The 13,985-nt window shown below is 52.2% G+C and overlaps 1 protein-coding gene across 1 annotated transcript in view; it reads right to left on the bottom strand.

The window, feature by feature from the left end:
* Positions 1 to 13,985, bottom strand: part of LOC121007531 (nodal modulator 3-like) — a 102,342-nt gene that overhangs the window by 53,105 nt on the left and 35,252 nt on the right. The window contains 6 exon segments of the mRNA XM_040439519.1: positions 1,472 to 1,603; positions 2,893 to 3,034; positions 4,197 to 4,374; positions 4,448 to 4,598; positions 5,302 to 5,407; positions 12,866 to 12,955. Of these exon segments, the coding sequence (XP_040295453.1) occupies positions 1,472 to 1,603; positions 2,893 to 3,034; positions 4,197 to 4,374; positions 4,448 to 4,598; positions 5,302 to 5,407; positions 12,866 to 12,955 (799 nt within the window).

Consider the following 13,985-nt stretch of genomic DNA (forward strand, 5'->3'; position numbering starts at 1 on the left):
TCCACAGATCCCCCGCCCCATAACAATGCCATCCACAGATCCCCCATAACAGCGCCATCCACAGATCCCCCATAACAGCGCCATCCACAGATCCCCCATAACAGCGCCATCCACAGATCCCCCATAACAGCGCCATCCACAGATCCCCCACATGACAGTACGTCATCCACAGATCCCCCATAATAGTGTCATGCACAGACCACCATTAATTCAAAACCCACCATAGCACACCTTTTGGTTAAAAATATTTTTTTTCTTATTTTTGTCCTCAAAAACCTAGGTGCGTCTTATAGGCCGATGCGTCTTATAGGGCGAAAAATACGGTATATATTTTATATGCAAAATTGGGAAAGGGGGCGATTTAAACTTAATATTTTGGTGTTTTTTTTTTTTTTACTTTTTATTTAATTTACTATTAGCCTCCTTAGAGGCTAGAACCTGGGATCTTTTAATCCCTTGTCCTATTCAACCTAATAGTGCTCTAGGACTTTACACTCTCCCTGCTGCCCTGGGCTTTGTGAACACGGCAGCAGGGAGCTTACCGTGGCAGCCATGGATGGCTTCAGTAGCGTCCCTGGCTGCCATGGTAACCGATCGGTGCCCTGCGATTTCACTGCTGGGGCTATGATTGGAAGCTGCCACTGCCACCAATGAGGGGGAGACCCTGTGACCACTGCCAATGATTATAATATTGGGGGGGGTTGGGGCGGCACACTGCGCCACCATTGAAGATAATTAACCTGTTAATACAAATGTAGGATGCGGGTGCCAGCGGTATCACATACCCAACACCCGCCCTCTATGACAAGGTGCTGCGATCCCCGTCAATTAACCCCTCAGGTGCGGCACCTGAGGGGCTATTTGCCACAGTTCGGCGGATCGCATCGCCTTTCATAGAGGGCGGGTGCCAGGTATGTGATACCGCCGGCACCCGCATCCTACATTTGTATCAACAAATTAATTATCTTCATTGGTGGCACAGTGTGCCCCCCCAACTCCAGTATTATAAATTATAATCATTGGTGGCGCAGTGGCCTCCTCCCATTGGTGGCAGCTGCGTCACAGTGGAGAGGGAGAGACTACCTCCTTCTCCACTGTGCTGCTGAAGAGAACATGGCGCGCGCAGTAGCGCAGCCTGGTGTCGGAAAATAGTAAAAACCGGCATCAAATCGATCCGGGTCTAAAAGTATCGATAGTTCGAAACCCGGTGCAACCCTAGGATGCACCTCATGAGATCAGTAAACTTGTACTGGGATGTATTACAATAGTATTTTCAATAACCTCAATTATGAAAGTAGGTAACAATCTGCTTAAAGGGGGTATTCACACAGCCATATCAGTTTTGCGGACCGCAAACTACGCATCTGAAAAACACGGACACCAGCCGTGTGCACCCTGCATTGTCAAAAGTAGGCTACCATTTATAACCTGGAAACAGTATTTTTGTTTTACACATTATATATTTCTCTACCTTTATATTTGCCGGGTAAAACATCCTCAAAAGTGAAAGTCACCCCTTCTGATTTGCTGGAGACCTGGACAGAACGCTTTTCTCTATGCCGGCTCACTGACTGCAATGTCACAGTCAGATCCCCACAAGCATCTAAAGAATCAGAAAGACATGGCATATTTTAATACACCGACAAGAAAACTAAAAAGTCTACAAAACAAACTACAAAAATGTTTGAACATAAAAAATATAAAAAATAAAAATAAAGGTTAAAATGGTTTTCCAAGACTTATAGGACATCAGTATCTGATCGGTGGGGGTCCTTTACCAGGAACCCCAGCCGATCAGCTTTTGAGAAGGCACCGATGCTCCTGTGAGAAGCGCGGCCTTCTCAGTGCTAGTCACTGGTCTAGGAAAAGCTGAGAGAAGGCTACGCCGCTGCCTTCTCAAACTGCTAATTGTCGGGGGGTCCCAGGTGATAGGTCAAAAGTTCTAAAGTCTCAGAAAACCCCTTTAAACAGAATTTATTATTTATTCATACATGTAACTTAGGGCTCTTTCACACTTGCGTTCTTGTCTTCCGGCATAGAGTTCCGTCGTCGGGGCTCTATGCCGGAAGAATCCTGATCAGGATTATCCCCATGCATTCTGAATGGAGAGAAATCCGTTCAGGATGCATCAGGATGTCTTCAGTTCCGGAACGCATGCTGCGCTTTTTGCTCCGGCCAAAAATCCGGAACACTTGCCGCAAGGCCGGATCCGGAATTAATGCCCATTGAAAGGCATTGATCCGGATCCGGCCTTAAGCTAAACGTCGTTTCGGCGCATTGCCGGACCCGACATTTAGCTTTTTCTGAATGGTTACCATGGATGCCGGGACGCTAAAGTCCTGGCAGCCATGGTAAAGTGTAGCGGGGAGCAGTGTACTTACCTTCCGTGCGGCTCCCCGGGCGCTCCAGAGTGACGTCAGGGCGCCCCAAGCGCATGGATCATGTGATCGCATGGATCACGTCATCCATGCGCATGGGGCGCTCTGACGTCATTCTGGAGCGCCCGGGGAGCCGCACGGACTGTAAGTATACTGCTCCCCCGCTCCTACTATGGCAACCAGGACTTTAATAGCGTCCTGGCTGCCATAGTAACACTGAACGCATTTGGAAGACGGATCCGTCTTCAAATGCTTTCAGTACACTTGCGTTTTTCCGGATCCGGAGTGTAATTCCGGCAAGTGGAGTACACGCCGGATCCGGATAACGCAAGTGTGAAAGAGGCCTAAACAAAGTCCATAACTATCCCAGATGTGAATAGATATAGCCGGGCATGCGTGACCACCTCTCCATTCACAGCGGCAACAAGATGGTGGCCCATTCTCAAGAAAGGTGTGAACCGCACCTATTGGACAGTAAAAACCATCTACTGACATTATGCAAAATGAAACATACCGAGACAAGATACTTTGCCCGAAACAGAAGCCACAAATTGGGAGAATGCCACATCCATTACAGGTTTGTCTGTCACAGTCACAGGGAACACATATGGTTTTAATGCCAGTCCGGCTTTAGCCTCAGCTTCTGGAATGGAGACCTGAAAAAGAGACATTATCTTCAATATTAGGATCAAGACTTCTTCAAGGTGACATTATACAGGTTGTGACAAGGAGTTGTCCCAAGATACTAAACTATAACCAATCCTGTGGATCTAATGGGTGGGGCTCGGACCACTGCGACCTCTACTGATCACAAGAACGGGGGTTCAGAGTCCCCAGAATGAAAGAAGCAGCAGGTTGCGCTTGCGTATTGCCACTGCATTGACTCTGTGGGACAGCCTGATACACCCGAGTACTAAGCTGTGTATTAAGGATAAGGGAATAAGCCCTTTAATATTTAGCGTGTAACAGAACCAAACGGACTAATAGATTAATGACGAATTTTTGACACTGCTCAACAGAATAAATTAATCTTCAGTATGGAGATTTATAGCACATTTTTTTTACAGTCTGATAGAAATCTCCAAAGGAAAACTCTACTGGAAAATCTTGGAGGAAATCCCGACAGACTGCAAGTTAGGCTAGTTTCACATCTCTGGGGTGAAACGACAGCACGCTGTTCCGGCAGACAAACGGAAAGTCATCCAGCATGCAGGACACTAGACTGAAACTCAATAGCCTAGTAGTGGCTCTGGAGAGGGTATAGCCCACCTGGACGGAGCCAACTTTTCTGTTATCTAGTGTCGCCTCATAGTGGTAGCTGGGCATATACCCATGGTGCTGTGTCCACCAATGCCATTTATTGGCCTAGGAAGGGGCCACAGTGCTCATGGAGCACCCAGCCTTTAACAGCTGATCAGCAGAGGTCCTGGGTGTCGGACTCCCGCAGATCTGATATTGATGACCTATCTTGAGCATAGGTCATGTTTTCATAGACAACTCCTTTAAAAGCTGCACATTTACAATGTATTAACAGGGTGCCCATTCCATAGTCTAAATGGAGAGGCAGCACACATGCCCACCCACTCCCAAGACCTGGTTCTCATGATCAGCGGGGGTGGCGGTATTGCCCCTAGCAATCAATCACCCTGTAGAAAAATCCCTTTAACAATCACTTCATACCATGTGACTGGTCCCTCACATGACTGGTCTACTGATCAGTGCATGCTATGGGTGGTATTGGCACCAGCTGTCCATTTCTCTTTAGCACAGATGGTAAAAACTACCCTATGTATAGAGCCATATCTTGTGCTGCTTCACCTGTATATTGTACGATCCTCTTCTAGCCTGGAAGCAGAAGGCTCCATGAGAGTCGGACTCCGTTGTCAGGACGGACGTCCTGTCTTTGTCTTGGGATGTCAGCGTGACTTTATATTTACTCATCGTCTTCATACTTTCAGGAAAATGTGTGATAGAAATATCTCCGCACACACTGAATCTGGAAAAGAGAAAAAACAAGTGACTTTGGGTCTATGCATCCCAGCCCGTAATACGCAGGACGTCTTACTTACCTCGCTGCCACAATATCAGCAAGCTGTGGCGTGTTTGGAGCAATCTTCACCGTGAGCGTATCAAAGAATATATGTTCCTTCCGCGCATCAATGCTGTATGTACCAGCAGTCATGTTCTCCAGACGGAAGGATCCATCAGCATTGGTCATAACTATGTAAAGATTTTAAAAAAAGTCTAAGGCACTCGGAAAATCACCTTCTGCCTTACTAGAGCCAAAAGGCACATATTATAAGAATAAGCCTCAATAAGGAGTTCTCCTGAATCTGCCTTTTAGGGCCAAGTGAAAAATGATGTCACTCAGCGAACTGTGACTTATTTTATAGAGAAAGGGGCACTTCCATGCTAGTCTGACCTCTGTAACTCCCCCTGCCAATCCCAAAAACAAAGAGATGGGATTGACATGGCCATATCCCCTTCTCGGGGGTCCTTGTGTGTGGAGAACCAGCACAGCTGCATTCAAGTTAACCGGAATACATCAAAAGGATTTAGGTCTCTTCGTTCCTGGGACTGGGGGGGTATCGGAGTGATTGAAGAGGTTTTCCATAGAACAACACATCCCCCTGTCTACAGGGTAAAGGCCTGATAAGTAGTGGTCAGAAAGCTGGCAGGAGCACAGAGTTGAATGGAACGGCAATCAAGATGCGTGACCTCGGCTCCATTCAAATGGGGGAGCAGGGACCCCTACCAATCACTCTAGACAAGAGGAGTCCTGGCAATCAGGCACCCACTGATCAGGAAGGGATGGATATTCTTTCCTACTGCACCTCAGCTCGGAACTGCCGTGGGCATGATGCCCTTTTCTGCCTTCTTAATAGTAGGCCCACCCCGACATAGTGAAGAGCCTTGCCATTACCATTCATCTGGTTGTTAAGTGTAACCACAGCATCCGCAACACCTTCACCATCTGGCCCATTCAACACACGTCCTGTGACTGAAAATCCCATGACGTGAAAGATCGGCTGCAATAAAGGAAGGCAAAAAATAGGTTTATTTCCCAAAGACTGGCAGAAAAAAGGTCATATGATATTAACAAATTCACAATAGCATAAAGCAGGCATGATCAACCTGCGGCCCTCCAGCTGTTGTAAAAAGGAGACTTTTGTATTACTTACCAGTAAAGTCTTTTTCTCGCTCTTCCTTGGGGGACACAGGAAACCATGGGTATAGCTCTGCTCCCTAGGAGGCGTGACACTAAGTGAAAGCTGTAAGCCCCTCCTCCATCAGCTATACCCTTCAGCCTGGAGAAGAGACTGCCAGTTGCGTGTCCAAGTAGTGAAAGATAACCACCAACCGGAAAAAGAACTGTCGAGCCCCAACGGGGGCAACCAAGCCGGAACCACAACTGTAACCCAAATGAAGGGCGGGTGCTGTGTCCCCCAAGGAAGAGCGAGAAAGAGACTTTACTGGTAAGTAATACAAAAGTCTCCTTTTCTCGCCCATATTCCTGGGGGGGACACAGGAAACCATGGGACGTTCCAGAGCAGTCCCAGAAGGGAGGGACCAGAACAAACTCAACCAACACCAGAGGCATCAATCAACTGCCGCCTGCAACACCAGACGGCCTAAAGCAGCGTCAGCCGACGCATGAGTATGCACCCTGTAGAACTTGGTGAAGGTGTGCAAGGAGGACCAAGTGGCCGCCTTGCAAATCTGCTCCGTAGAAGCCCGATTCCTCTGAGCCCAGGAAGCCCCGACCGCTCTAGTGGAGTGAGCGGTAACACCAAGGGGCGGAACCTTGCCCTTGGCGAGATAAGCCTCAGTAACAGCCATCTTGACAAAACGGGCGATAGCCACTTTGGATGCGGCCATCCCTCTGCGCGACCCTTCCGGGACCACAAAGAGCGAGTCAGTATGCCTGAAAGAGCTGGTTACTTCCAGGTAAATCTTGAGCGCCCTGACAACGTCCAGGCGATGAAGCTTCCTCTCCCGCGGGTGGGAAGGGGAAGGACACAAAGAGGGGAGAACGATGTCCTCGTTCAGATGAAAGGCGGAGACCACCTTAGGAAGGAAGGAAGGGACCGGACGAAGAACCACCTTGTCCTGGTGGAACACTAGGAAAGGTTCCAGACAGGAGAGTGCAGCCAATTCGGACACCCTCCGAAGAGAGGTGACGGCTACAAGGAAAATAACCTTGCAGGACAGAAGTCGCAAGGAAACCGTCCGCAGAGGCTCGAAAGGGGAAGCCTGGAGCGCTGAGAGAACCAGGTTCAGGTCCCAGGGCGGTACCGGAGGACGGTACGGGGGAACCGCGTGAGCCACGCCCTGAAGGAAGGTCTTGACAGGACCAAGGGGGGCCAGTGGGCGCTGAAACAAAATGGACAGCGCAGACACCTGACCCTTCAAAGAACTAAGACCCAGCCCTTGGGCCAGTCCGCTCTGCAGGAAGGACAAAACGGTGGGGAGAGAAAAGCGGAGCGGAGGAATCCCCAGATCGGCACAGAACCCCAAAAAGGTCCTCCAGGTCCTATAATAGATCCTAGAAGAGGACGGCTTACGGGCGCGGATCATGGTGCGGACGACGTCCGCAGAAAAACCCCTACGCGTCAGGACGGTGGTCTCAACAACCACGCCGTCAAACGTAGGGACCCTAAACGCGGGTGGAAGATCGGTCCCTGAGAGAGAAGATCTTCCCTGGCGGGCAGCGGCCAGGGCGCGTCTGCCAGGAGCAGCATGAGGTCGGCATACCAAGACCGGCGGGGCCAGTCCGGAGCGAACAGAATCACCGAGACGCCTTCCGCCGCTATCTTCCGAAGGACCTTGGGCAGGAGAGGGATGGGAGGGAATATGTATGGGCGCGCGAAGCCTCGCCAAGGAAGAACGAGGGCGTCGGCTCCGCAAGCTCCCGGATCCCTGGCCCTGGACAGATAGGCGGGGACCTTGTGATTGAATTTTGAGGCCATGAGGTCCACGTCCGGTATGCCCCAACGAAGGCAAATGGCCTCGAATACCTCCGGGTGAAGAGACCACTCGCCGGGGTCGACGGTGGTGCGACTGAGGAAGTCCGCCGCCCAATTGTCCACCCCTGGAATAAAAATTGCAGATAGGGCCGGGACGTGGGCTTCCGCCCAACGGAGAATGCTGGTGACCTCCCGCATTGCTGCAGCGCTGCGAGTGCCCCCCTGGTGGTTTATGTACGCCACAGCCGTGGCGTTGTCCGATTGTACACGAACAGGATGACCCTTCAGCAGATGAGTCCAGTGTCGTAGAGACAGAAGGGCCGCTCTCAGCTCCAGGACATTGATCGAGAGTTTGGACTCCGATGGAGACCAAATGCCCTGGACGGATCGGGGAGGAAACACGCCTCCCCAGCCCAAGAGACTGGCATCTGTTGTAACCACCAACCAGTTGAGTGGCAGAAAGGACCTGCCCAGAAGAGGGGACTGTAACCACCAGCGGAGAGATGACCGCACCGGAGGCGATAGACGGAAGGGATGATCCAGAGACTCCGGCGATTTGTCCCAGGAGGAGATGATCGCCCGTTGGAGAGGGCGGGAGTGAAACTGCGCAAATGGGATCGCCTCGAAGCAGGCAACCATCTGCCCCAAGACCCGCATGCAGAAGCGGAAGGACGGTCGACGGTGGAGAAGGAGACCCCGAACCGCCCCACGGAGGGTCAGACGTTTTTCCGAGGGAAGACGTACCTCCGCCGCTCCTGTGTCTAAAAGCATTCCCAGGAAGACTAGCTGTCTGGAGGGGGGGGGGAGGACTTGGGGAAGTTGATGACCCAACCGAACCTCGCCAGAGTCTCTAGAGTGAGATCCAAGCTGGCAACCGCTTGAGAAAGGGACGGAGCCTTGATGAGGATATCGTCCAAGTACGGTAGCAGAAAAACACCCCTGGAACGGAGTAAGGCCAAAACCGGGGCCAGGACCTTGGTGAACACCCGGGGGGCAGTTGCCAGCCCAAAGGGAAGGGCGACAAACTGGAAGTGGAGGTCCCCCACGGCGAATCGGAGGAAGCGATGGTGACACCGGGCTACCGGAACATGGAGGTAGGCATCCTGTATATCGATGGAAGACATGAAATCTCCCTGCTCCAGGGAAGCCACCGCGGAACGGAGGGACTCCACCCGAAAGCGTCAAAGGAGGAGAAAACGGTTGAGCTTTTTGAGGTCCAAAATGGGCCGCACCGAACCTCCCTTCTTGGGAACTACAAAGAGGTTCGAATAGAACCCTTGGAACCTTTCCTCTAGAGGAACGGGGGTAATCACCCCCCTGTCCAGTAAGGCTTGAACGGCCGCGGAGAACGCAGCCGCGCTTTGCGGGTCCCGCGGCGGGCGGGAGCGAAAGAACCGATCTGGAGGGAAGGATGCAAATTCGATTTTGTATCCGGAGGACACAATTTCGAGGGCCCAGGCGTCGGAGACGTGAGCCATCCAGACGTCCCTGAAAAGGAGGAGCCGGCCCCCCACCCGGGTGGGTGGGGGCGCGCCTTCAGGCAGAGGACTGCTTTGCTGCGGGTGTGCGGGCAGCCTGCGGCTTGCGCCAGGAGGGCTGGGCCCGAAAAAACGGCTTCCTACGCTTGTCCTGGGGAGGAGCCGAAGCGGCAGCTGTGGTGGGAGCCCCAGAGGCCCTGCGGGAGGACCGAAAACGAGACGCACCAGGGCGTCCGCGGGGGGCGCCCCTTGCTTGGGGTTGAGGAAGATGGGTGCTTTTACCACCCGTGGCCTCCGAAATAAGTTCGTCTAGGCGGACCCCGAAAAGGCGGGAACCCGCAAACGGTAGCCCCGCCAAGGAACGTTTGGAGGCAGCGTCCGCTTTCCAAACCTTCAGCCAGAGCTCCCTCCTGACGGAAACTGCCAGGGCGGAGGAGCGTGCAATAAGGGCTCCCGCATCAAGGGAGGCCTCACAAACAAAATTCCCGGCCCGAATAATAAGCTGGGCCAAGGAACGTAGGTCCTGGATGGGGACGTCCGAGTCCAACTCCTGTTCCAGCTGCGCACCCCAAGCAGAGATTGCTTTCCCTGCCCAAGCAGAGGCAAAAACCGGTCTGAGAGCAGAACCGGAGGCAGCAAAAATGCCCTTGGAAAGGGTCTCCATGCGACGGTCCTCCGCTGACTGAAGAGAGGACCCGTCGGGAACAGGGATGGCAGTGTTCTTTGACAGCCGGGCCACAGGGGGGTCCACCTTGGGTGGGGAAGACCATGTGGCCACGACATCGGCTGGAAAGGATAGCAAATGTCCAGCTTCTTGGGGCTGACAAAACGGGCGTCCGGGCGAGCCCAAGCCTTAGACACCACAGAGGAGAAATCAGAGTGGATTGGAAAGACTTTTGAGGCCTGCCTGGGTCTGATAAAGGAGACGCTAGCTGCGTCAGAGCTAGGGGGATCATCCTGCACCTTAAAGGTGTCACGAATATCAGAGATGAGCTGACCCATCGCTGAGGCTAGCTTGGACGGCAGGGCCGAGTCCATTTCCAAATCTGAAACCGCCAATTCACCTTCAGAGAGCGAATCCTTTGGAGAGGAGAGGCTCGTCTGGGTGCGCACGCGTGGCGGGGAGAGTGAGGCCTCAGAGGAGGAGGCTCGCTCTACTCTAATACGCTTCTGAGAGTGCCTAGCTCGGTAGGGGTCACTAAGAGAGAGTGAACCCCCTGCAGCGGCAGAAGCAGTGGACCCGGAGGGCGCGACAGTCAGAGAGGCGTCCTGCGGGGTAGGTGGCCTGTCTATTAGGCGGCCCACGACATGAGTGAGGCTTTCCACGGCCTGGGACAGGGATCTAGCCCAGTCAGGCGGGTCAGAGGCAGCAGGGAGCGACACAGCGGGCGACTGAGGCTGCGGTGGAGCTCGGCATGCAGTACAGTGCGGATCAGACTGCCCCCGGGGAAAGGGTTCCCTACAAGCGGTACAGGCATGGTACCAAGGCTTGGCGGCTGCAGAAGGGTCTGACATGGTGGAAAAAAAGATGTTGCACTTAAAGTGGGAGACCCCAAGAAAAGTGGTGGCACGGAGGGGGTTAACAGTCCTACCAGACCCGGATGATGCAAGTGGCAGCGGTAAGGGGAACAGACTGAGGAGGCTGTGGAGGAGAGGCAGCAGCACGGAGATGAATGGCTTCAGGATCGCACGGCAGAAAGGATTCCACGCAGCACTGAGAAGTGGAGCCCGATGAAACCGGAAGTAGCGGAGCGCATGTAGGAAGCTCCGCCCCCCCTCTGCCGCGCTGAAGAAGAAGCAGAGCCGCGCGCGGCAAAATGATTTTAACCCCCAAGGATGATGAAGTGCCGGCCTGAAATGGCGCCGTTCACGCCAAGTAAGCGGCCCCCGCCGCGCCTGGATGTGGCAGACGGCTTGCTTTTTTCCTGCAGCCGTCCCCTGAAGGCAGCGTCCCTGCCAAGGACTTGCCCAGATAAACTCCCCTGCCGGTAACGGTCCCGATATGCCCGGGGGGGGGGGGGGGGGGTGGACGCACGATGTAGCAGTGGCCATGTAGCAGTGGCCAAGGGGGATGTAGCAGTGGCCATGGGAGCCCAGGAGGCCTGTAGCAGCGGTGGGAGGGAGGAAGGGGAGGCTGGAGCAGCCACTCTCACCATACGCTGTCTTCGCCCTCAGTCCATCCAGCGGGGGTCGCCCCTTCAGCTCCTGGCACCGCAGTGGCAGGAAGCCGGGGGAGGGACTTGGCGTGCGGACGACCCTGAGCTGGCGGGACGCAGGGGAGCGAGGCTGCCCTGGTCCACCTTGTCTTCTGTGGGGGAGGCGGCAGTGCGGAATTACCGGCACTGGCGCAACTCAACCCCGGGAGAAACAGAGGGGTCTAATGCGCCTCTGTTGTCCCTGTAGGTAGAAAAAAATCGAATTAAAAACAACAAATAACGCAAAAATAAAAAATCATAGGAAAACAACCCTGCCTAAGCAGGGGGTGTCTTGCCTCCTTGGACACTAAGCAAAAACTGGCAGTCTCTTCTCCAGGCTGAAGGGTATAGCTGATGGAGGAGGGGCTTACAGCTTTCACTTAGTGTCACGCCTCCTAGGGAGCAGAGCTATACCCATGGTTTCCTGTGTCCCCCAAGGAATATGGGCGAGAAACTACAACTACCATCATTCCCAGACAGCCTACAGAAGGGCATGGTGGGAGTTGTAGTTTTACAACAGCTGGAGGGCCGCAGGTGGAGCATCCCTGTCATAAAGGTTACACCGATGTCTAAATACTCACTCAATACTAAGGGTGCACAAAAGTTTGGGTTCTCCAGGCTACAGATAATTATGGATAGGTCAATATCAGATTGGCGGTGATCCGAAACCCAGCACACCCATCGATCAGCTGCACAGGGGGACCAACACTCTAAGGCCCCTTTTAGACGAGCACCCGGCCTGAACTTCCAGCACTGCCGGGGTCACATAGCATTATAGCGATTTATGATGCTATGTAACCCTTACAGTTCTGGAATGAATTGGATAACACTGAAAGCATTAAGTCATTGTCAGCTAAATTGATATAATGCTATGTGACTCAGGCAGTGCTGGAAATTCAGGCCGGATGCCTCGCTGCAAGTCCGCAGCAAGACACTCGCTCGTCTGAAAGGGGCCTAAGGGGTGGAAGCAGGAGGCTCGCCACACTGCCTAGCTTCTGGCGCTGTGACAACCCGAAACAACTAATCGGTGGAGGTGCTCGTTGTCAGATCCCCGAGGACAAGGTCATCAAACCCCTTAAAGAAAGAGTTACTTTGCTAAATTGCATACTACACAATACAGCCAAAGGCTATTAACCCTGAAACAGTCAGAAAACATTAAATGGACATACTCTTAAGAGTGGCGGTCCTCCAGAAAGACGCACGTAAACTACAACTATATGAAAAAGTATTTACCCCTGCTCAAGTCCCGTTATACTGTTGATTTCCAATCCTTAAGATTTCTCTCAAAATGATTAACCCTTTCCACTTGGCATATGGATATCCCATGGGGAGGAGGGTTCCTGTGTGGGTCACCACTGAGGACAGCTGCTCGGTCATTCATTTGAATGGCCACCATGTAAGACCTCTGATGGCAACATATTCTGCACGCGTTTGCTGTGTCCATCAGAGGTGCACATTTGGGAGGGTTTTCCTGCTCCATACCTTCGGTGGATGCTACTGTATAGCCAATACAACTGCATCTGTCACCCACAGGCCATATACGATTTACTTTGTTACTAGATGCTTCTGTATAAAAATAGTGCACAAAACTGCAGAGAAATTGGGTGAATTGGGGCCTATGGAACTGCTTCTATTTATAAGGAGATGCTTTAATGAAGGGTTAAATTAGGCAAAAGGGAGCTTTAGGAGACACATATAGGTAGAGGCATCTACAGTTCTTTGGATGTCAGAAGTTTGGTGACTTACTGCATAAGTTGGAGCAACACTGTAATAATTATATTAGGGACAGCCGCTGTAAGAGGACGAAATAAACCAGACGTATGTGCTAATATAGATTGTTATTCTACCTGTAACTTAAGGCTGTCGTGTTCTACAGTGAAATCCATCCTGGATGGTGCAACGTCAAATGTAATCCTCTCCCCCCTGTAAAATGGGATCTAGAAAAATAAAAATGCAGGAAGGGGTTAAAAGTGCATGCATGAAAAGAACATTCAAATAGAGTCCATGAAAGGTAATGGCATGGCTGACTCTGGAACATGCACAACACACACGTATCCCATCTACACAACACACGACTGCATTAGGCTACTTTCACACTGGCGTTTTGGCTTTCCATTTGTGAGATCCGTTCAGGGATCTCACAAAGGGGTCCAAAACGGATCAGTGTCCGTTCAGAATGCATCAGTTTGCCTCCGTTCAGTCACCATTCCGCTCTGGAGGCGGACACCAAAACGCTACCTGGGATGCGGAGCGAGACGTCCTCCGTTTTCTCTGACACATCCGTCCCCCATTCACTTTTAATGGAGTTCATGACGGATCCGTCTTGGCTATAGAAGACATAATACAACCGGATGCGTTCATGACGGATGCATACGGTTGTATTATTGTAACGGAAGCGTTTTTTGCAGATCCATAGCGGACACCTATTAACAGCTGGTGGATCGGCCGCTTGGATGCCCAACAATCACGAGATTGGGGGCCCTACAGCCTCATGTGTGAATGGAACGATGTGTATTCCCCGCTCAGTTCACGTTTATGGGACTACCACAGATAGATGAGTGCAGTACTCCGCAATCTCAGTCAGTCCCACAGATGGTAATGACCAAAGCTCCATTCAAACGCCTCTATAACTGGGGCTAGGGACCCCTGTTCTAGTGAACGGCAGTGGCCAACTCCTTTTTAAGAGGTCCTCCGGTAATAACACAATTTTACCAAGTGCCAGCAGCCTGCCTGACTAAGCTAACGATTCATACATACCTGATCCCTGCCGCTCCGGCCCTCTGTGTTGCCTCGCCTCCATCTTCCAGTCCTTGCACTGTTTCCTTCTGGCACCTCATGGGCAGGGTCACAGGCTCTGCTGCAGCCAATGTCTTAAAGGTAGAGCACCGCACACCGTAGTTGCCAGTGCCAGCAAGGACTTGTCAGTCGTAGTAAGTAAAATAGAAAATTGCTCACACGGCTCTTCAT

The sequence above is a fragment of the Bufo bufo genome, chromosome 7 (assembly GCF_905171765.1).
Source record: "Bufo bufo chromosome 7, aBufBuf1.1, whole genome shotgun sequence".
In the NCBI taxonomy this organism is placed as follows: Eukaryota; Metazoa; Chordata; class Amphibia; order Anura; family Bufonidae; genus Bufo; species Bufo bufo.